At 33.7% G+C, this 25,006-nt stretch overlaps 1 protein-coding gene across 4 annotated transcripts in view; it reads left to right on the plus strand.

Moving 5' to 3' along the window:
- The window catches only part of IKZF2 (IKAROS family zinc finger 2 (Helios)), a 149,169-nt gene that overhangs the window by 95,137 nt on the left and 29,026 nt on the right, over positions 1–25,006 (plus strand). For 3 of the 4 annotated variants that reach the window (XM_004674326.1, XM_004674328.2, XM_004674327.2), the window contains 2 exons: positions 998–1,186; positions 7,630–7,797. In XM_004674326.1, coding sequence (XP_004674383.1) covers positions 998–1,186; positions 7,630–7,797 — 357 coding nt within the window. Of the gene's footprint in view, positions 1–997; positions 1,265–7,629; positions 7,798–25,006 lie in introns of all 4 variants that reach the window. The other variant, XM_004674325.2, reaches the window with a different exon arrangement.

Below are 25,006 nucleotides of genomic sequence, written 5' to 3' on the forward strand. Positions count from 1 at the left end.
TTCTATAGGGATTTTTTTTTCATATTAAAAGAAAGCAGAATAGCTAAGAACGTGTGATTTCTTTGCATTCTGCCCTAACCTTTTTTTTTTTTTTTAAGATTTATTTATTGATGCATGCAGAACTGGGGTACAGACTAGAGGCACAGGCGTGGTGAGAGGATTCACCAGAGACAGAGTGGGGAGCAGAACAGGCAGATTGATGAAATACACTGCTGAGGGGAGCAGCGGGTGGGTCAGGAGAGGTCTGCCGCACCATGAGGGTCTCCTCTGGGGCGGGCGGGGAATCAAACTCATGCTGAAGTGGCTTTAGCTTCTTAGTGCTGTGCTTTAACCTGCTGCACCACGAGGGAGGGCCCTCTGCCCTTACCTTTATACAGCTAAATTTTTGTGTGTTCAGTTTGTGTATAAGCATATATGTGTTCAGTTTGATTTTAGGATGTTTTTCTTGACAGTGCGCCTTCTTACTAAGGTCCCAAGTTATTTTCTTGTTCTGTTCAGAAGCAGGTCTACATAAGTTTTCTGAAATGAAACAGAATAGGAAATCTGCCTCTATCTTCCTTCCCTCCCTCCCTCCCTTCCTTCCTTCCTTCCTTCCTTCCATGTAAGGAGGCATGCCTCAGTGAATTTGAACAGTATACTAATCTCTTTTCCATAATTCTATCTCATCCTAAGTAGATTTAGTGACAAATTCAAAAACCAATACCAGAATTATTTTAAGACTTACTTTGAAAGTGTGCAACTGAACTAAAGAAATAATATGTGCAGATTATATGTCGTTATGTTTATCTAGAGCTTTCCTGAGCCAGCTTAACTTTCATGCTAAAGTTTCATTAGAATATTATTTAGCACAGCATATATTAACATTGCAGTTGGTAAGGAATTGTGTTCTACTTAATATATTATTTCCAACCATGTTAATAGGATGGCAGTGGGTGGGAAAATATGTAGACAACAACATGTAACATGTGTTAATTTTTTTGTCTCTTTTTAATTACAGCAAATTCAGTAAAGCTAGAAATGCAGAGTGATGAAGAGTGTGACAGGAAACCCCTGAGCCGTGAAGATGAAATCAGGGGCCATGATGAGGGTAGCAGCCTAGAAGAACCCCTAATTGAGAACAGCGAGGTGGCTGACAACAGGAAAGTCCAGGAGCTTCAAGGCGAGGGAGGAATCCGGCTTCCGAATGGTAAACTGAAATGTGACGTCTGTGGCATGGTTTGCATTGGGCCCAATGTGCTTATGGTACATAAAAGGAGTCACACTGGTAAGCAGCTGAAAGAATAACCTGATGACTGCCTGTGACATCTGATGTTGATATTACCTGACACCTATTCTCTTTCCTTTTTATTCAGGGGTGGCAATGGTGAAACTACCTTTTCAGAATTCTGCTAGTATTGGATTGCTGAAAAGCAGAGAGTAGCCTGGGTCTTGACTTCCACCCTTCAAATCTGAATAGCATATCAGAAAAGAAGTTTGGGATTCAGTTTCCACAGTTCTTAATATAGCAATAATATGATAAGGGTTCAAAAGGTATAGGAGAATTTCATGGTGTAACTTAATCTTTTTCTATTTCTATACATATTTTACTATGCCCATGGGCAGGTAATATAGTTTGCTAGTGAAGAGTTTATACTATAAAATGGTACTCATGCATTTTTATAGGAATGGATCATTTTCAACTTATCTAGTTTACTTTTTGGAATAAGATTTCCAATCAATCTTTGCCTACTATGAGTCTTTGTAGTAGGCAGACACTTTTCCCAGTTCAAGGATGCAGCCATCTTCCTGTAACATTTTATTATAACTCATAGAAGGAGATTTGTAGCTGGGGATGTGTAAACAGGGTGAAGAAAGAGACCTTAGACTGATTTAATACATACATTTAGATACTTGAGCATTATAACAAAACAGCCAAATGAGGAAAAGATCTTATTCAAATCTCTTCAAATCCTTTGGTAATATTAATGAAAAACTTTTCAAACCATAAAGGAGATTGTGGTAAGATAGGCAGATCACTGACTCTTTAAAAGTTTCAAAATCATAGTATGAAAATTGATTTAAAGATAATGATAGCTTTAACTATAATATAAAGTATAATGTGTAGCAAAATACAAATAATATATCTCAGTTTTAAAATATAATGCTTATTTGAAAGAGAAAAATCACAATAATTTATTTAAAAGACTGATTTCTAAATACTCAATTTAATAAGTAGGTCATAAAACATTAGAGATACAAGGTATATTGAAGTCTTTTTAGTTCAGACTCCTCATCTACACATGAAGAATCTGAATCCTAAATAGTCAAGTGGTTTGTTCACTAGCCCTATGTAGTTAAGGGCATTGTGAGGCTAGAACCAATATTTCTGATGTCCAGACTGGATTATTTACACCTGCTGTGCTTGATTGGTCACTATACAATTATTTATGATAAAATATGAACATAACTGATACTTTAAAAATTACAGTGAGAAGTAACATATTGAAATCAGTGCTCTCTTCATTTGCTTTAAAGAATCCCCCATATACTTTAATTTTGCTTTTTACTTTTTGCTTTGTTTTGAATTTTCTGTTAAATAATATCATTTTATTTTTTTATACTATCACAATATTTTAACATTAATTTTGAATAATATCTCATGGAAGAATTAAAATATCAAGCTTAGTGTCACATTTCATAAGAAAAAAAGGAAAAGATTATAAAATGAGTCTACTTTTCTCCTATGCTTATAAAAATATAGCTGTAGTTCTCAAAGAGGAGTCCCATAAAACTATAATGTATTATACTACAGTTATTTTATTGAGGAAGATAACCCTAATTCAAATGTATAATTTCTCCCACCTAGCAGCATATAATCTAAGCAAAATTTAATGACTTTTAGTTGAATTGTAGAGAATGTTCATTTTCAGACTGGAAAAACATTATAAAAAACAATTTTTGTAAAATATGCAATAAACCTTTTGTTTTCTGAGTTAAAGATCACTGAAAGAACCTGAGTATGTACTGTTGAAAATTAATCAGTTTTTGGTTTTCTACAGTGATTTTTGTGAGGATTATGGGTTTGTAAATAGAATAATTATGTACCTACTCTACTCTTCATTTGGTATTTACTACTATAGTAGAATTTAATTATTTTGATTCTGAAAATCATTGATTTGTAAAAGTTGTCTAAATATAGAGATTTCAACAAGCCATATTAATGAGGGATTTTACTCAGTGGTAAAGGCAAGGAGAATGAACTGAACCATTTAAAGTCTCTTAGAAATCTATAAACTTATTAAAATGTTTGATGCAGTATTGTGAAAATTATTAAATTTTCTTCAGATATAGAAGATTTTTGTTGATATCAATAGACATTCATAGAGGAGTGATATCTACAATACATTGTTTACCTTTTACTTGTGATGTATCTTTAAATTAGTTATTTTAATGTATCTTTCAGATGACCCAGTTTGTACATCTGAGAGGGTCATGACATATTCAACTCTGTTTTAGTACTATTTGAGAATAGAAAAGTCTGGGTTTGTATTTCTTTAATCAAGATTGGAAAAAAAAAACACACACAAGATTGGAAAAGAAAAAACAAGTGTTTTCTACTAAATGATATGAACTAATTCGTTCATTTTAAAACTGCACTTTACACTGGTTATTTATACAAAAGGCATTATCTTGAATCTTTATAAAGCCCCTGGAAATATCTGTTTGTGCCTTTTAGTTCCTAGAATAAGTAATAAAATTAATAGTGAAAAAGGTACACAATCAACAATTCATTAAAATGACATGGAGTATCAAATCTAATTCACTTCTTCTTCTTTCTCTTTCATATCCTACTAAAGTACCAATTCCAGAGTCTTGTTAATGACTTATTTTGTTGGTATTGCAACTTTAGTAGGTAATCAGGTAATATTGTCATCGGATACTCCAGGCACTCTTCACTGGCAATATAGGGAGGAGATATAGGGGTAAAAGTTTTGCACTAACACAAATTGATTGAAACATAAATATATGATATCCTTATTTCCCCTTGATGTACAGTTCTCTTATCCCTGTAACTTTTTAATTTTGGGCCCCATATTTTACAGCTTTGTGGAGTCACTCTCTTGTTGGTTTCCTCTCTCCATGTGCTTGGGATTTTTCATATTCCCAGGTGGTGTTCCATCCACCATAGGAAGCCCTCGCTCTGATTCACCAAAGCAAACTAATGTTTCTATACTTGGCATTTCATATGAATATTTAAAGATGGATCTAGGTATTTGTGCTTATGAAAGTACATAGAATTTTGCAGTATAACTTACTGTATAATAAGAACAATAACTTTATCCAGTCAATAATTCAAACTGGCCCTCAAGAACTTTTGTAGATTGGTTTAAAAAAAGAACAAAAAAGATGAGACTGGAAATGAGGCAACAAAACCTCATCTTAATTGTTCTCCTGGGTCCAGTCCTTTGTGCCCCTCCGTGGGAGAGTAACTATTACAGATACAATAGCTTACATGATTTTTTTTTTAAAACTGGACTGCTCTGAAATGTCACTAATGTATTTAGTTGATTTGTGGGATTTTCCTGAATTTTTTTTTAATTAAGTTTGAAAAGGACAGGATTAATATTATTTTAGACAAGGTTTATGCAAACTCAAAAAAGACCAGGTAATTCAATCTATTCATTAAAAAAAAGTTTTAAAAATAATTGATGTATTTTTTCAAGTTACATGGACAATATGGGTGATTGATATGGCTTTATCTCTATCAGATAATTTTAAACATATCTCTATAATGCCTTGGTCAGGAAAATCCTACAACATTTGAGAAAGATTGCCAACATTTGACAGGGATGTTCTTTTAGGAAAATGTCAGTTTGCTTATTTTTGATCTGTTCTTCAAAGTATTTGCACGTGACTACTATTTGGATGATTCCTACAATACAATGATATATATGCCTTTGAAAAATACCCATTAGGTTAAACACTTTTTTCATTTTTAGCATTCATGTGGTAGTTCAAATACTTTTCATTTTATATAAACAAGACATTAAGAAATCTTTAGCTTATTTCAACTCAAAATATGTAAAGCCATAACATTAGTACCCAAAAGTAAATCAACTTGAGATCAGGAATTTTGTCAAGCAGCTCAGTATTTTTTAAATTTCATATAGTTCAAATCAAAATGCATTACTATCATCACCCTATACCTTTTACCTAAACTGAGAACAGGAGTTCTCGACTTCATTGTGCTTCTTTCTTTAGCTCCCAGAAGCCTGGGAATACAATTAGCAAACACCTCCACCCTATGACTTACACATTCAGATGTACTATCGATGGACTCAGATCTCGTTTCATTTCTCCTACCTCTTTAAGGGTGATCATATGGATTCAGACTTAATTCTTATCCTTGAAAATACCTTTAATACTTTGTAAATGTAAATCTAAATTACCATGTCAGCCTCGTAAAACTCAGTTTTATCAATTTATAAAATACTTCATTCCAAACACTATAGGAAGCTTAATGGAAGTTGCATTATGTATTAATATTTTCCAAAGTCGGAATGAGTTCAAATATTTTTGTTTACCACAATAATGTAATATTAAAGTTACTGCATTTAATTTGCTATTTCCTGGGAAACTTTTTTAAAATAAAGTAAAATATCCACTATGAAAGTGTAATTTACATTTGCTAATTTCCTATTTTCTAAAAAGTTACTTTAATACAGAAGTGCCTCTTTTCATTTAATTTCTGATTACTGATTCCACCACAGTGATGGAATGAAGAAAATTTATTTTTAAAAAGTTGGAGACTGTTATTCTATTGGGGAAAAAAAGTTAAAGAATTAAGAAGTGTATGTGTAAAAATAAACTTGTCACAATTGGATTTATTTTAAAATTGTGTTATTTTGTAAAATTTCATATGAGAGGTTTTAGGTAAAGTTGTTTTCTTTTAAAAGTATTTTCTTTGAAATTTTAGTTAGTGTTGATATAATTTTTACAACTTTGCCAAGTGAATCATGTAGGTTAAATAATATAAAATTTAAGATAACTTTAACTGATGGATAATCTTTTTTCATTAATAATCTCAGTATAGGGCTTCTTATAACCTTGGTTCATGAGATCTCCAGATTTTCTAAGAAAAATACCTTAACTCTCAAAACAGACACACACACATACACAGATTACACTTTTATTTTGGTATATATCTCAAATTAAGTTTCAAGCTGAACACATACTATGGTATTCATGATATATCTGATCTATTGATTATTTACTATCATTAGTCTTTGTAACAAATCTTTTGATAGAATGTGCAGTGGTAGCTGCTAACATATGAGCACAGTTTATCTCTGTTGTCTCTTAATTTTAATAAAAAGAACAATTCTTTGCATCATGTTAAAGACCAAAAATATACATTAAGGTTTCATTATTCACTATTATTTTGAATTTTTTTAGTTAAAGGTATAAAACATGATCATTTAGTGTGAATTTTTTAAAAATTAAAATTGTAGTAATCATCAACCCTCAAGTTAAAAAATGGTTCACATTAACCAAAATAGATTTTTAAATTTTATTTTCATTATCTAAACTTTAAGCTTTTTAAAATATACATTTGTACCATTTATGTTAATTTTTAATTTATTTAATTTTATATTTAGAGATAGACAATGTATCTTTCCCATGGTTTCATAATGTTACCAGTTTGACCCTAATTGCTAATTTTACAGCTTCATTAACTATATTTTTATGTTTTATGACATTGGTGAGAGCCAATGATGGCAAGAGATTGAACTCATATTTCTGGCTTAAATAATGGATAGCAGAGTCAGCAGAAGAAGAAAAGATACCTAATCAGCAAATGATTTTTGCAGCCAAATATATAGATGAACAGTATCTTTGTAATTTCCCTGATATATAAAAACATTTTGCTAAAGGTTTCATTGCCATTAACTCAGAGAATTGAAAGACCTGGACTAGTATGGAGTTTGTTTTTTTGTTTTTTTTTTTGTTTTTTTTTGAAATAAGATATGTAACTAGGTCAAAGATTGACTATCTTTGGCCCCCTGATAAGGAAACAATCAAACTAAATGAAAGAATTAGACTAATGGTCCTTTCAACTCAAAATTTCTGTGATTTTTAAAGAGATAACATGATACAATAAAGAGATAATGATTTTTATGATAATTCTGACCAAGATTTAAATTATTAGCCTTCAAACTTAATAATTTAATAGCTCTATGGCTATAATAAGATACTTTCATACTTGAACTTCAGTTTCATTTGTAAACTGAAGTTTTTCATACCAAAGTAGCAATGTCATTATAAAGAATGAAGCACTATACTAAAGGGAACTAGTAAACTCAGCCACATGGTGACAGGTAGGTAGTGGTTCAAACAATGATCAATGGTATTGTTTCTCTTTTGTGTCGTGGCAGGAATCATGTAGAATTTATGTGAGGAGGGGAAATGGGATGTGACCTAAGACTTGAGAATTTGGTATTAGCTAGGTGAACCTATAAAGATAAAGGTTTAAATGAAATGAGCATTCTCAACAGAAAGAACTGTTTTTTTTTTTTTTACCAGTATGTGGCAAATTAATCACTTGTGCATACCCCACTTGATATTTCTCACATCTTTTCCTTTCCATAGGTGAACGTCCTTTCCACTGTAACCAGTGTGGAGCTTCTTTTACTCAGAAGGGCAATCTTCTGAGACATATAAAGTTACACTCTGGAGAGAAGCCGTTTAAATGTCCTTTCTGTAGCTATGCCTGTAGAAGAAGGGACGCCCTCACAGGACACCTCAGGACCCACTCTGGTAAGTGTCACCAACTATTTGAGAAGAAAGCTAATGTGAAACTTCAAAAGAGCGCTGTAGAGTAATTCAAGCAACTTAGAGCTTCAGTAAACAGCTAAAAATGAGCTAGACAATATTTTGTGTCCTTTGAATGATTGATCAGTTTTTCAGGATACATATGACCCTTCTGTTTTAGACTTGGCATAAAGGAGTCGAAGAAAGGAAACAGCTGTTATATCAATGCTCTGATTTTTAATAACTTTGCAATAATTAATAGTAGTTACATTTAATCTAGGATAATTAAAAACCTAGTAAAAAGTCAGCTACATGCTAATGTTATCATAGAGGATATAAAAGCTGTGATAGTCTTTGACTGTAGATTATCCAGTTTGGGACTTCAGTGGGAACTATTTCTAATGTAGAAAACATTTTACTAGTTAGAAATGTAATTTTTTGCATATTTTATATTCCATCTTATCTTCCCTTGTTTATTAACTTTGATGTTTTACTTAAAAATGCCAGGACATAGTACATAAAAGAGAGAGAATGATTAGAAATCCAAATGAATCTCAGTTGACTATCTTTACTGATTTACTTATTTCCACCATAATGTTTCATATTTTTTTCACTGTGCTGTGCAAATTATATCTTAAAGTGGTAATGTTACATTATTAAAAGTATTTCTTAAAATATATTGCTAAGATATGACAGATATTTCCTTCAGCTGACTCTACTAAAGTATTTTGAGTTGAAAAAGATTGTACAAACCATAGTTTTTATGAACATATCTATTGTATGATTTTGAATAAGCAAGAATACAACTTCAAACATCTTTTATTTAATTCATTACCAATTGATCTGGTACACATAGGTTACTTTCCCTGGTTCAATGCCTGGTTGACTTTTCTGCTAGTGCTTGATTGTCATCTGGGTATCTGTTTCCTTGATTTCCTTTTTGTTCTTCTAATAGACTCCTCACTGTGAGTGGTGTTTAGAAGTAAGGACAATTTGGGTTTTGTGCTAGATTGAGCTGGGCAGCTGCAGTCAGCATCTTTATGCAAGTGAGTCATAACCTCTCTGGATGCTGTAGGATGACTAAGAGTAAAGGGAGGAAAAGATTTTACCCCCCCACAGTAGGCTTTGGCCTGATCAGAGACTTAACATCATTTAAGTGGTTCTATGTAATTGTAAAGTTTGCGGGTATAAAACAAAGCTGTTTATGTTGAGCATCCATTTTGTAAATATATTACTACTTTTAAGTTTAGAAAAAAAGACATGGCCCCTATAAATGCACAGTGCCAAATCTTGAGTCTTGCAGATATATGTATATATAAATAGCATACCCAAATTCACTATCCGAAGGAAGCTAGTAAAGTGATAGGAGATAGGAAGGGAAGAAAGAAAATTGGAGGGTTGAATCATCCAACCCCTGCATCATCAAGGGGTGATATCAAATCAGTAATATTTCCAACTAGAATTTAAAATATTAGTTACTATCAATACTTTTCATAATAGAAAATAAAACATAGCTTCTTAATGCCCAAGCTTATGTAATTGGTCAAAAACTCATTATAATTTTCTTCTTCCACTACAAATGCTGTCTTCCCCTTATTCATACTCATCATAGCACCTGGTCTGGACAACATTCTTTATCTGTAGATGACCCAAGAGTTCCTGTAAGTTCTGCCTTCCTTGATTGCTCTAGTATTTCTAAAACCAGGATTTGCAGTTTTTAAATGGTTTACCCCAGTACATTTCTTCAGTTGCAAACATAGTTATCCTTGCTAATATCATATAGCAACAACCCCAAATCAAGTTGGTCATTTGGAAAACTAACTAGTCAGTAGTCACTTTCCTGAAGGTCAGCAGCTTAGCATGCAACAAACAGCCAGAGAGTGGGGTCAGCTTCCAGTACCATACACCAGAACTCTCTTACCTGGTGGAAACATTCTACTCTTGGGCACTGAGATCTACAAAGCCATTCATCTCTTGATTTCAGGGCAAAAGTAAAAATTCTTTAAATGTATTACTTGATGTATTTGTATTGTAGCCATTCCTATCTTAATCTCTTTGTTCTTAGATGCATGCATTCTGGCCATGCTGCAAATGGCTTAAAGTATATGTCATATCCTGTACAACATACCCAAATGTCTAGCAACCATACATACCAATGGTAACCCATTTCAATCACTCCACTTAGACAGTTGATTCTAGATGATGGGGTATGAAATATGAACAAAGAAATGTATAAGCTTCAACCCATTGTTGTACTGATTTTGCCATAAAATGAGTTTCTGGTTGAAAGTAATATTATAAGAGCTATTATGGTAATTGTTAAGATATCCTGTTAGGTCTGTACATGTAAGAGTTTGAAAAAGTATTGAAGTAAAAGGAAATAATTCTGTGTTCTGACTATATACTGATTCTTAACAGCATAAATTTCTTCCTCCTTCAAGTTGGAAGGACTCAAATGTAATCTGCCCTCCACCAATTGATTGGTTTACTCTCCATTGCTGTATCAGGGACTTAGCATGGAAAAGCTGTGAACTCAGCAATGGTGGTCTTTGAATCAGTTACAGAGAGGATAGAATCCATGTTGTTGAACCCATAGATTCCATTTCTACTCTCATTACCACTTTGTATATGGACCCTCATCTTAAGCAAGCACCAGTGTAGCTAGGGTAAGAATCTAACAGACATCCATGAAGTGGATTATCATTAGCTGACCTTGTTAGGATTACTAAGAACCTTCTTCATAGTGGATGCTCTCTCGACTACATAGTCATATTTGTACCAATTCTGAGAGGTGTATCCATAAAACGTTTTTCCAGACTGTCATCAATCTTCTAGTTTTGTTCTTTCGAATCCTTGACATGAGGCCATACCATCATCTTAGCTATCTTCCCTTCCATGCAGAATGTATAATCTGAAAGTCTGCTGGGGATTATTTTTTCACTACTGTATTTCAGCTTCCCTCAGTAAACCTGTAACCCAGCAGTCACAGCTGGTACCAATACCATGCAATCCACTTACAAATCAGGTGCATATAGTTTCATTACTAACTGATCATGGAGAACTCTCCGTGAAGTCCTGTGTCGACTGGAAGGAGAGACAGTGAGCAGTAGTAGCAGTTAATAGGGACACTTGAGCTACATGAAGTATACATGGGCTTCTCAACCTACATGGTTCCAGTTTCATTTAACAATGAAATGGTCTTAGTCAATTCTTAATTTTATAAGTTGCATCCGATAGCAGCTGTCTCTTTTGTTGGACTTTGGACTATGTAACCATTAGGAATTACATGGACCAATACTTAATCTTCACCAGAGGCCATTAGCAAATTAGGAACTGTTTTTCAAATGAAGAATAGCTGTTGGCATAAATCAACTATCGTTACTTCAGAACCATCAGGATCTGTTTACTGATGGTTCTGCTAACACAGAGAGATCACAGAGCTGCTCTGTCGACCACAGACATTTCCCAGAATCACAGCTTTGCTGGATCTTACAGCTAAAGGTAGATGGCAACTTTCATAAAAGCAGAATATACTCAGATCCTTTTCTTGCCCCAGCCTGCTCGCAACATTGACAATCTGGTGGGTTGCCTAGTATATGCAGCATGCCAAATGTGGTATATCTTGCTTTCAGAATCCAAGGATGGTACCACATTTTATGCCTCCTTTTTTATTATGAAAGGTGCAAGTTGCAGGAATTTATCATTTATTATAAAGGTTATATTGTAGCATGTCCAGGCCACTGGGCTCAAAACACTTCACCAATGCTGCATGTCTCCCAACTCTGTGGAGATTATCGCTTATCCTTGCTTATCACTTATATATATTTTAGGTGTTTACTATTTCCTGTTCACTATGTCTAGTCAACACAGCCATGAATGTCATGGTAGCTTGATGTTTTGTGAGATACCAAGATAAATAGATTTCTTCCAACTACATAATGACAAATAGAGGAGGCTGATCTAGCAGTAATGTAAGATAGGGCACGTAAGCTGTCATTGCAATGAGAAGACAAACTGCTTCTAGTTACCTTTGTTGATATTTTAAAAAGAAATGAAGTCAGTGGCTCCATACCTGCTGTTAGGGGCCGTGCTAATATGCTCTAGTAAAGATTCAACTAAACCTCACTAACAATCGTCTATAGGTTTTTGAAACCTCCAACTTTAAGCAAAATAATGTATAGGACAACCCAGTTTTAATATAGGGGAAAATGATACAAACAGAGTTAAATTATGTCATATTTCTAGCCACAGAAATATTACCAAGTTTCTAAATCAAGATCCAGACCTTTCTAATATTAAACAATCATTTGTATTCATTCATTCATTCAGTCATTCATTTCTTGTTCCAGCTTAAAGTCACACATGGCCTGAGCGTATCCTGGCAGCTCAGGCACAAGGTAGGATTCAGCCCTGGACAGGCTAACCTTCCAATTCCAGGTACACTCAAACATACCCACACACACTGAGGCAGAGAAAACTGAGACATAACAACAAAAGTGCCCATCTTTGGAGAAGCGAAGAAAACAGGAGTATCCGAGCTGACATGGGGAGAACATGCAAACACTACATAGACCGTGTCCTGTCCCTGACAGAATCGTATTTATTTCTATCAACATTACAATGAAAAAACATTGATAAACAATAATGTCATTCAAGGACTTGCTGTACTACAGCTAGAACCGCATCTGAATTTGCCCTTTTGATATAATTAAATGTGCATTCATCCACAGAAATGTCTAGGTCTTACATTAACCCAACAGGTAATTCAAGTGTGCATGTTGTAGGAATCATCATCCCAATATCTTTCCATTTTAGTTTTCTCTCTAAAACTAAAGGTGATATCACCAGAGCCTTGTTCTCCAGCAGAGTAACCACTAACTACATGTGGCTGGTATGTACCTAAAGATGGCTAGTGCCACATGTTGCAGTGATATTGCTGATTTAATAAAAATGTTAAGATTAATTTCACCTCATCAAATGTGGTTAATGGAAAATTATACTAGTATATGTGACTCATATTTCTGTTGCCAGACATTGGATTTTGCTCTTTATCATAGCTCTCCATCAAGGGGTCAGAGCAGCAATGGAAAGATGTTTGCATTACAAAATGTACATAGCCCCACCATACTATAAGAGGGACTTGAGTAGAGTCTTCATACATATCTTCACCTCCATAAACCCCACTTTGGTGCAGCATGGTGGCATTTTGGTATCTGGGAAGTGCAGGGTAAATTTGGAGAAAATCTGATAGATCTGATAACCTTTGCAAAGATTTTGTATGTTCTAATCCTCAGTGCACAGTCAGCCTTGCAAATGACCACAGGCATTCTGGAACTCCTTAGAGGAAGATTCATAGCATCTCTCTATAACCAGGTATCAAGGCCCTTTCCAAGGAGACTCAGACTCTTCCTAAAATTATGTGTATCTGGGTCTGCTAATATTTGTACATCTAAGCAGTGAGCCAAAGAGCATCCACCCCTCAGTGGTGAGTAAAGTTGGGCTTTTGCCTACAAGATGTAGATCTTTTCCTTCTGTGTAAGTTCCAGGAATAGCTTGGCGGTCTAACTATCTCTTTCATTCTTGGGGCCTTCAGAATGGGTTACCCACTGCCATAGCACTCTGGCACAAAAACTAATTATCATACATCCCTGTCCCTGTGACTTAAGATAACTGTACTTTCCTGAAGTTATTTCCGAACATGCAGCCTTTCCCACTCTGAAATCACATGTATATTATAATCAGGAGTCCAAATTTCTTTGAAATAGCTATCATTGTTCTCTCCAGCCTAGGGGAGAAAGTCATTATAAAGCTTCAGACACACGAGTTCTCCCTTAGCAGAGGTAATTGTTTGGTGAGTTGTGGTATCTTACAGGTCTTTCCAGGGGTATATTTAAAAGAGGACTCACTAGGGTGATTCATACTGAACTTAATTTTTTTTACTTTTTTGTTGTATCAGAATCTGTTATTTCAACTTTTTACTATATAAATCATTATCAAATCAAGAATTCAATTAACTTGTTACTCTCACCTGCTCAAAGTAATTTAAATCCCAGTTCCCAGGTGAATGGGTCTATATTGATAAACTTGACCCAGTTTAATATTTTAACTATTAATCATATACAACCCTTAAACATCAATCCATTCCCTTACATGTTAGCTAGATTCATGCTGACACATTGGCAAAGTGTGCAGTTCTTTCTATTTATAGGCTGTTACCTCCTGGATTAGGACTTCATTTTTTATAATTGGCCCTAATTTGTTAAGCACCTGGACATAGTGAGCGGCAATAAGAATTATCATTCTGTAAGTAGGTTCCCACCTATCTGTAACAATTGAACAGTCTTCTTACTACTAATATATGGGAGTGTTGATTTATAGTATGTTGGTCTCCTTAGATGGAAAAACGGAGCATGTGAAGGACTAGGTTTCTGTCATCCTAGTCCTTCACAGGACTAGGAGTGTTTGGGGGTTCAATTCTGAATTTCTTCAGTACTCGATAGGGTTGTATCACTTTCCTATCACATTATCACTCCATTGTCAAGACCTAGTGGTATTGCCATTTTATTTTGGACAGCAATTCCACCACCCTTCTAGTGAGATTCTGGTGTATGTATTCTTGTTTGAGCTGAGGCTTTTGTACAGAAGACCTTTTAAAATCAACAGAGAAACTTTCTGATAGTTCACCTCTGTTCTGACTTGAGCATATGGGGGTCTTGAATTTGTCCTTTCTCCATTGTGTTTATTAAAGGCATCAGAAGTAGTCATGCCACACCACAGTCTTCACACTGCACATCGTTGACGTTGTTGCTTTAGAGTGTAAATGCTACAGTTCCTTAAGCCTTACTCTGCATGTACCCATTATTCCATGCTATCACCAGTGATAATGTTACTGATAATGTTACTAATAATGTCACTAGCAATGCCTAGGATTACTAGTATTCCACCTGCTAAATGGGAACAAGACCATCCTGTTCTCTTCAAACTCAAATAACCCAGTGCCAGAATGCCATTCTGACTGTGGGATCTTAGGTGATTTTACTATTACTGTGAATCATGGATTGATTCACCGATAGATCCCATAGATGGGAAAGCAGTGAGACACTCAAGTGGGAGAAATTTAGAATATCCATAAATGGACTAATAATACTTAAAGGAGAATACTCAGGCATAAATGAGACCAGAAAAGAATGGTGGAAGCACAATGGGCTGTCATTAGTAGAATGTCAAAGGAGTAAAGGGATAGAGTTAAAAAAGCAGTTTTAAACTGACATTCAGTAGAGGAATGTACTCCTACTATCCTGTGTGAAGATTAAATAACTTTACCTCACGTCTTCGACCCTCCTGTCCTAGCATTGCTTTACAATAGCTGATGCTAACCAGGTTCCAGAAGACAAAAGTGCCTATTGATGAAACCAATAGAAATTAATTTTCTTTATTTTTGCAGGAGCAGCACAAAGAAGGGTGAGAATAGCTATGGAGGCAGAGAATATGCCACAATTTAAAATTTAGGAACTAGTGCTTGAATCACTAGTGTAGGGTGTTCAGTTAATGTAATGACTTTAATAACTGCTTATTTTTTATGAGTACTTTTACTAGTGGAAAATATGTTTTTCCCTCTTTGGAAAATGCCGCTCATTGTTTTCATTTTATTATTATGTTCTACAGTATTAATATTGCATTTTTTACTTCCTGTATTTTGGATTTGAAAATATTTCCTCTACTATATTGGTAACAGCAAATCTAGCACTGATATTCACTTAAATGATTTTGTGAGTCATATATATATTACATATATACATATATATATATATATGAATCAGTATATGTTTAGATAGACACATCACTAAATATGAGCATTTTCAAACCTTGTTATGATCTTATAGAAGGTGAAATTTTCCGATGGAAATTCTATCTACATAATTCAGAAGATAACCACCAGGTCGTGTGGTTTTTTTTAATTGTACAGTCTCACTAGTTAGGTTATTTGCAAGAAATAGCTGGCATTTCTGAAGCTCTCCCTCAATATTAGGCACTATGCTAAGCACTTCCCCTGGATTAGCTCTTTTATTAAAGCCCTTTTATCCCACATGAACAAAACCAGATAATTTCTGATTAATAGTAGTAAGCTTAATAACATGGGAAATCCCTTTAATAAAAAAAAGCTCCCTACAGTAAAAAATGGATGTTTAACTATATCTTTTGATATAAACTCAGGGCCTTTTCTTTCAGTGAAGAACATGTTTTCGGGATTCCCTGTAATTTTTCTGGTCTAAATCACACTTAAAGTATCATCCTTAATTTCATTTATACTTTAAGAACTCAAAGTTCCTACAGCAGACTGCTGTAACTTTTTAAGATTTACTCACTAATTTTTATGATTATCTCTGTCACTTCTGATTTTTTAGCCTTGTAAAAAATCATTGATCTTCATGAAATTAGATTTTATGAAAACTTCCTTTTTTGTAGTTATTTCATTTGCTTATGCGTATTTGAATAATTTGGCAGACTTATGTTTAACCAGAATCATAATCCAATCTTAGTGGATATTCATTTCTGCTGAAAGTGTTTTATAGACATATCAAATAGGGACCAAAGCATGCCAGGAACTGAGTGTTCAGGTCACTACCCTCAGTATATTTTACATGGTCAAGGGATCTTCTTGCTAGTTATTCCTTTTTTCCAGGTAGGAGACTGACTTGGAGAAGCCACACAGGCAAAGCCTCAAAGCAAACCAAGACAGTCTGACTCTAAACTATGCACTGTTTTTACCACTGTTGTGTAGGATAAATGCTGTAGTCCCATAAATTTATAAATCTATTAAATTAACTCAAAGTGGTAAAGAAAACCCAGAGTACTACCTGGAAGTCAGTAACTCAAGACTTTTGACTTTCAGAAGGGGCTTACTGCAAGGTAAACTTGTGACTTTGTTTTGTCACTGAATTTGATCTTTAAGTCTCTCTGTGCTTATATATCATGTTAATAAATACAGTGGGTTATCTTTTCTCCCCAGACTTTGCTGCTTATCATCTACTACAACCAGACTTTAAAGAATAGTGCCCTACCACACTTTACTTTTCTTTTACAATTTTCCCTAGTTTTTGTTAACTTTTAAAATGGATTTGAATAAAATGAAATAGGTATGAGTTAAGATTTTCAGATAATCCTCATAGCACCAACATTACTTCTCTGCTGTCTAACCTAAAGCTAAGAGATATTTTTGCCTTAGTTAAATTCTATGCTTATAGTTACAAATACAGTTGGCTCACTTAAAATACCTTCCATTTTATTAAATATTTTGACAAGTCTCCTCCTGGCTTGTTGAACATCAGCAGATATGTAAAGTGATGTTGAATTTTCCCTTCTTCACCTATGTAATTAGTTCCTGAATAACATTTTTACACTGAAAAATATGAATTCTAGTGTATAAAGCCCTGATTACTATATGTGATTACATGTATTAAATTTTGATTATAGCCATTGATAACATTTTAAAATCTTGATAGCAGGCCCCATTTTATAAGTGATTAATAACTTTGAGTTCTTTAAAGAGCAAAATACTTTGCTAGTATTTACCATGTATTTACCTATAATTCTGTGTTTGAGTAAATCACCAAAAATACTTGTAAAATTTGTTTAACATATCTGTGTTATATAATGATAGAGTGATAACTGTTTAAGGAACCATCCAGTATCATAAAGTCTTTGGACTTAGGGTCAGTCAGTAAGCCTACATGATTCTGGACAAATAACGGGTGTTATTTCCAAACACCTCAGGAATGTTGATTTTTATAACACCACTTTGTAACTTATTCAATGTTTGACAATTTTCTGCTTAAGAACTTTGTTCTTTATGTGTAATTGTCAGTTTAAAGCTATTTTGTCCTATAAAAAGGAACTCGACCAGATGTACCATATAAATATCCATCTGTTAAAATAACAACTTCCTCCTCATTGTACATTTTTAGTTCTTTTATATAAGGACTGTCTTTAATTTTCAAGACCCTGTAATTCCAGCTACTATGCTTTATTCATATCAATAACTCAGAAATAGTGAATGTTTATATTAGTTCCTAATACTGATTTTTAAAAAGAATATTGTAAATAATACACTAATTGTTACAAACTCACCTAAAAGTTTTCCTCTTGCTTTTAACCTTAATTTATGTTTTGTGCAGTTATAACTTGACCTGTTTTGAGAAAATACCTATAAATAAATTTTTATCACTCACCCTGCTTTTGAATATGCTTACACACGCACCTTTAGTAGAAGGCTAAATCACCCAGCAGGTGTTGATAATTACCTAACAACACTCAGAGAAGCTGATAGGAAAAGTAGTTGTCTCTTTTTCAAATGTATTGAAACTAAGATTTAAAATTAGTTTCTGTGTCGTTTTGATGTACAATTAACTTTTGACCATATTGCTTAAGAAAGATCTTAATGTCAAGTTTATGTCTTCTCATATGGAATTGTCTGTTAATGTATCATGTATGTTTTACTCTCAGGTAGAGTGTTTTCATTAAGACATTCATTAGGACAATCACATCATGTCTTTAAATCACTGACTGATCAGTAATTATGTCTGTAGGCTGTCACTTTCTATGCGAACATGTCCTATTTCCACTTTGTTTTATTTAAATTATCTTCCCCCGTTTTGCTTTCCTTTGCCCTCCACGCTTTCTTTTTCTCATCCAGTTTTTCTTCTCCAGACCCTCCGCATTTACTTCAGTATTATTTCCCTTTGTTTTTCTTGTAGTGGCTGCCAGATTAAAAATATACACACATATATAATATTCCTTTATATTATATAACCTGTGAAATGATTTTACTAACTATGAGATTAGTTTAGTGACTTAGCTATTAACAGTATTGATTATTTTGTGAAATGAAGAATAAAAAATGCTTGAAAGTTGGGTCTTTAGCCAAAAGATTGTTATCAATTATTTTCATATTTTGTTTCAAAAAACAAAACAAAAATATCATCCTGACATTTCTACCAGGTTTTCTAAAGAGAGCCACTTTGTAGAACTAGTCTAGTCCTTGAGCTAGTATTATAATAGAAAAGTTGGATTAAAATATGCCCGTGTAGAAATGAAACGTAGTGCAGCTCATTCATACCGGTGGTGGTGCATTAAGTGTAGTGTAATTTGTCCTGCAGGCTTCCCCTGAGAAGGAACTGTTTTCACCTGATTGTAGACCTGGCACTTGGCCCACTTTCTGGGTGATCTCCCAAGTGTGAACTTTTCCCACTCTCCACCCCGCCTTTCCTTCCTGGAGGTGGTTGATACAGGCGGATTACACTGATAATTGCACAAGCAGTATCAGTTGCACACATGATTTGCATAACTGTGCTGCGCTCATTTCACCCATCAAGGCTGATACTGATGCCCCTGGAGCCTGTCTTTATTTTGCAAATAAACACTAAAAAGAGAGATGGAATTAGAATTTTTATTTCTGATCCTGAAACTCTACATTTCAGGCCCTGCCACTGAAATTTGACCAGAGAAAAGCCACTTTCAGTCAGGTGAACTGGTAAGAAAGTACATGTAATTTCCAGCTAGTACTCCTCCCCCAACCCCCAGACACATAATCATTATATATTCTACACATTCTTTGTGTGTTCCTTTTTTAAAAAATTGAAATGTGTTAGCAGCATATACAGTCTTATCTTTTATAAACAGCAGCAGTCAGGTTTCTCTAAGTATCAGGCACTTGTTTCTAGAAGGAATTATTAACGTGTCTTTCTTCTGAAACACACATTTGATGTAGCTCTCCACTTAGGTACAGAGACTTCTAATAGGTCAATTTACTGCTGGGACTTTTCTTCTCTGCCCTTTCCACTCTCAGGAATTCAAAATAAATGGATGAAGATCACGGACCTCTTTCTCAGTCTTTCAATCCGCAGACATTGTCCGAATTCCCAAATTTACTAGCATAGTTTTAACACTGTGTTTGTTTGTGCGAACAGTCTGAACCTGTGGCCACTTCACCTTTCCCTTCCACAATGCTGAATCTGCAGGCCTGGCATATTTAGAACTCTATGGCAGAGTGGAAGGATTGCATGCCAACTTTATTACTCACTCAGTGTCCAAAAGGGCACATCACAGATTTCTGTTTTGTGTGTGTGTGTGTGTGTGTTTTTTTAGATTCATTTTTGGTAAGCTAATAACCTCCACCCTCTCCTTTTATTTTTCCTACTTGATCCGTGTATATGAGTCAAAGGAACCTATTAATCCATACTTGTACTATCTTGCCAAATCTTGTAGGAAAACTCCCCAAATCATAGGAAATCATGTATCTGAGGCAGATAAAAACCAGTATCATGCATTGTAAGCATAGACAATATACTTAGAATGCCATTTTTTTATTTAAGGTATGAGAAGTCATCTATCGAGAGTAATATCTTCTTATATTATACAGAATGATGATGTAATAAGCATACGATGAAATATACTAAATTCAGCAGCTCACCATAAGATCTTATTATATTCTGTTTGCATCTGCATCCCATACACTGTATTGATTAAATGAATAAACGCTTTCAGTTGAACATTCTTACAATTAACCAGGAAGTTAGATTTTTTAGATTAGTGGAGGTCAGTGGAGTAATATGTATTTCCTATTAGATGTGCTATCAGTTTATTATAGACATTATAGTTAGTGGCTTGCATTTAATGGGCTCTGATTTTGTGACATGCACCATTTTGGGAACTTAATTTACAGATAAGTAGTTAAATTTAAATTTAACTACTAAAGGGAGAAATACTTATCCTCACAATATATAATTTTAAATTGTACATTTGAGTGCTTATATAAAGTTGTATGTTATACTTCTACCTTGTTTCTTTTTAATTTGCCAATAACATATTATTCAAATTAGACTTCAAGCACAATGTGCACATGCAAACATCTCGGCATAAAAAAAATAAAGACTCACATCATGCTCAAATAAATAAAAACAAACCTTGCTTTAATCTTTGAGGACATGTAGAAATTTAGAATGAAACAAATCTAAATATGGCCATAAATTAGATACTTTTGATTTCTTTGGCAATACTTTTGATTTCTCTATTTTCTGGTAATGTAAAAAAAGTCTTACCATGGTAACTGAACATATACATTTTCTACAACTGTACTACAGTCAGAAAAGTCTGGGATATAAACCCTGCACTGCCTAAGGCCAGAGCCTTGCTCCCAGAGACCGCACTCCTGCTTTCCAGAGTATTCTCCATGTTACAGTGGGATTCTTATTTAAAGACCCAACTCAAATTATATAATTCCTCTCTTTAAAATCTATTAATAACTTTACATTTCTCTTATAAATCACTTCAAACTGCCTACCAAAGACAGTGGTGCTCTGTCCACCTTTCCTGTCTGATTGCCTATAACTTTATCTCTTGTCTCTGCTTTTTGTCACCCAAGTTTCCTTTATTTTTTTCTCTCCTGGAGATTTTGCACTTGTGATCCTAGAAGTTTCTGCTTTCAGTTCTTTTCCCAATTCTTGGCATGGTTGCCTCATTATCCTTCAGATATTTGCTTAAATGTCATCTCCGTGGAGATAGTGGCCTTCCATAAGCACCCTACCTAAAGCCTCCTGCCTGTTCCTGCCTTGCTGCCTTTAAAATTATTGAGAAGCTCAAATAAGAATCTGTGATTATCTTGGGTTTTGTTCATATTTATGTTCTCCATCTCTTCCCACTCAAATATAATCTCTGTAAGATTGTGGGCCTCCATTTTCTTACTTATTAATGTATCCATATCTCTTTGATTGGTGCTTGGTACATAATAGGTCTAAAAAAATATTTTGTTTAAGAGGAGGAGAGCCTTACGTTATACTTGTACTTTTAAAAATTCTTATCAAAGGTAAGAGGAGAAAAATACTGAACTATTGTAATTTCTACATGGCCAGCTAACACATATTTTTTCAAGTTTTTTGAATCACAAGACTAACATAGATTGAGGTATTTTTCTTTGAAATTAGATATAGCTCAAGAGAGCTCTTTTCAGTGACTTCTGGATAATAGACGTATCACACATGGGTGATGACGTCTCCTAGTTGAAAATTCTTAGTACCATGTTGAGAAGCCTAAAAATTACATTTATTCTTGCAACACTTATTTAATTTCTATGTGCCAGGCATTTTTATAGACACTTAAAATATAGCAAAAACACTTGAAATATAGTGAAGTAAAAAGATCTTGCCCTGTGGAACTTACATTCTAATGAGGAGGAAAAGGCAGTAAACCATAAACATAAGATATATATAAATTGCATAACATGTTAGAAGGTTTTGAGTTCCATAGGGTTGGGGGAAGGGAATGCTGACTTTATTGAACATACTATGTGTCAAAAGCCTCAAGTTTTCCATATGCGTTTTTAAAATTTCTTAAAAAAACTCTGAGTTAGGTAAAAAAGTTTTCCTCATTTAAGAGTCATGTAGCTGGTGTTAGGGTTATAATTTCAAAACAAACTATGAAGCCATATTGTGGATATACATGTATATGTGTACACATATATGTGTATATAACATGTGAACATACTTTTAGTTCATTACTATTTCATAAATTGACAATGTTATCTTCCAAAGTGATTGGAACTTTTTGATACCCAAATTTCTTAATTACATAAATTACTATAACTTTCAAATCCACACTCATATAATCTGAGTTATTATTATATTGGAGAGCCAGGTAAAAAAATGGTTTGAGAATGGAAATCACATCAAAAGGAAAAAAAAAATTCGACTAGTCATTTATTCTAATGCCTAGGAAGGTATGACTTATCTTTCTAACTTACTTTATCCCCCATAATAAGTACTTTGCACATTTGTAATCACAGAATATAAAATATATCTGCCTCATGTCTTAGATTCCTAATTCACCATATCCTTGCTGCATTCTACCTTTTACAGCTTTTTTATGACTTTTCTTAATTAATTAATTAAATAACTTGCATTATATTTACAATAAGAAAAGTGGACATGCCACCTTTGAGTTTAATGGTTTGTGTACATTATGTTTACTATGATTCTACATGCTACTTTAGACAGTTGGTAAATTTCCATGGTATATATTAACAATTGATGTGTATGTATTTTTAACAGCAGCAGAAATTCTGAGAGATTGAGCATATGCATGTGTTTGTTAACTAATTATAAGTAAATATAGACATAATAATTATGGTATTTCATACTATAGAAAAGAGTCTGGGAAGCATAACTGTTACTTTGCCAACATATTTTACAGTGTATATGTTGTCAATTCCTTTTAAATTTCCAAGGTCAGGTATTCATTTAAGGAAATCTGGTGACAGTCATTACTTAAACAATATTGGAAAATTATTGTTACTATATTATAAAACAAATGGAAATGTTTGAATAGCTAACTAATATTAGCTTTATGAATAAGGAAGTTGTACCCATACCACCTTAAGTTAGTCTTTTTCAAAGTATGTCTACAGAAAAAAAAATTAATTGCAAACTTACTGTCAGCATTTCAGATTTCAAATTATTTGGGGGAAACATTGGGTTAAACAGGTTTTGTTTGCTTGTTTTGTTATTGAACCTAAACATTAAAAAAGAGCCCTCTCATATTGGAAATACCTACCAAATGCACTTAAAATGTACTGTTTCCCAGACTTTTTTCAACATCTAACATTCCCTCTTCCCTGCTGCCATTGGCAAATGCGGCTTAGAGAGGTAAGAATTATTTTACCGTAATCATTTTTGAAAGACACCTAATTATACTTCAGTGATCTAGTATAACAGAAGTTCTCTTTGAGAAATAGCTTACTTTTCAGATAGGGATTTGTTTCCTTTTTAAAATATTTTCTTAAATATTTTATTTAAAAATTTAGACATGTAAAGATTCAGAAAAAAATAGATGTGGCTAGTTCTAAAATATTCTGCATCTGACAGAATTTTGAAACTTAAAACAGTAAAATAAATCTTAACAGTTGAAATTACTAGAAGTTTTAATCACATGAAAATGAAAATGTAAACACCAATAAGACACAAATATTTAGAATAAATAAGTCAAAGGATTGCTGGTGTTAATAAGTACAGAGATGGGAATGATAATATCAATAAAAATACTTGATAAGTAGAGGTATCAAGTATAAAATTTAGAATGATACATACAAATAGCCAATTTTTTAAATGTATTTCACTGATGCATATTAAAAAGAAATACAATTTGTATTGTGTTGCCTAACACAGAGAGCCTCAAACTTTCTTGTTCCTGGTGCTCTGGTGTCATAGTATTTTTTCCTCATATCTTTAGACCTGGAAGAACTGATAGTTCATTTATTAAGTAGTCAGTGCAAAAAACCTTAAAGATCTTTATCCTGCATACTTCATAGCCTTTTGAAAAAAAATGTACATAAGTTGAAAACTTATCTAAATGTTATTCCATCGCTAAGCCATCACAATCACTTAACTAATGGGATTGTATACTTTGCTTTGTCCTGCACAACTTTTCAAAACTTTGAAGCAGATAGGACACTACTACCTTCATTTCCTCTTCCATATAATAATGATTTTCCCATAGTACTTGCTTTGTGTTGGAGCAGTGACTAAAACTATATTTGCAAAGATATACTGTCTGAAAAATGTAATGTGCTACAATGTTGAAAATGAGCAAACAGTCTGCATGGTGTATGACGGTATTGAATCTCATTTCTCTAAAAGCTTTAAAATCTTATCTGTGCTTACCTAGCTTTAAAATCTCCTGCTAAGATTTTGCATCAGTGCCGCCAAAATGCCTTGCTATAAGTTGCAGATCATAGGCAAGTAAAACTATTATTGTAATGACAATTCTGTTTGCAAGTGTGGTAAATGGGTATCTCATACCCGAGTCATATGACTGTGAATTGGCAGAAGCTTTTTGGAGGCAGGAACCTGGCAATAAAGAGCAAGATCATTAGAAGTGCTTTATAGAAGATTCAAAAATAAACAGATCAATAATTCAGAAAAGTGTGCCTTACAGTAAAAGAGAACACAAAATAATTAAATGTCAATTTTCCCATATCTTGGTGTTCATCTTTGTTTAGATTAATTTATAATTCTGTATGTGGTTGCTAAATAAAATTAGACCTGAAATTCCCATTTTGGAAACTATAAGTATATATGGAAAATAGATCTAATGTTATTAAAGGAAAATCCATGTGATACATGCATAATGTTCTATTGCTTATATCATGTGTTATGGCTATTTGTGA

The sequence above is a fragment of the Condylura cristata genome, unplaced genomic scaffold (assembly GCF_000260355.1).
Source record: "Condylura cristata isolate star-nosed mole 26May11 unplaced genomic scaffold, ConCri1.0 scaffold00002, whole genome shotgun sequence".
NCBI classification, from domain to species: domain Eukaryota; kingdom Metazoa; phylum Chordata; class Mammalia; order Eulipotyphla; family Talpidae; genus Condylura; species Condylura cristata.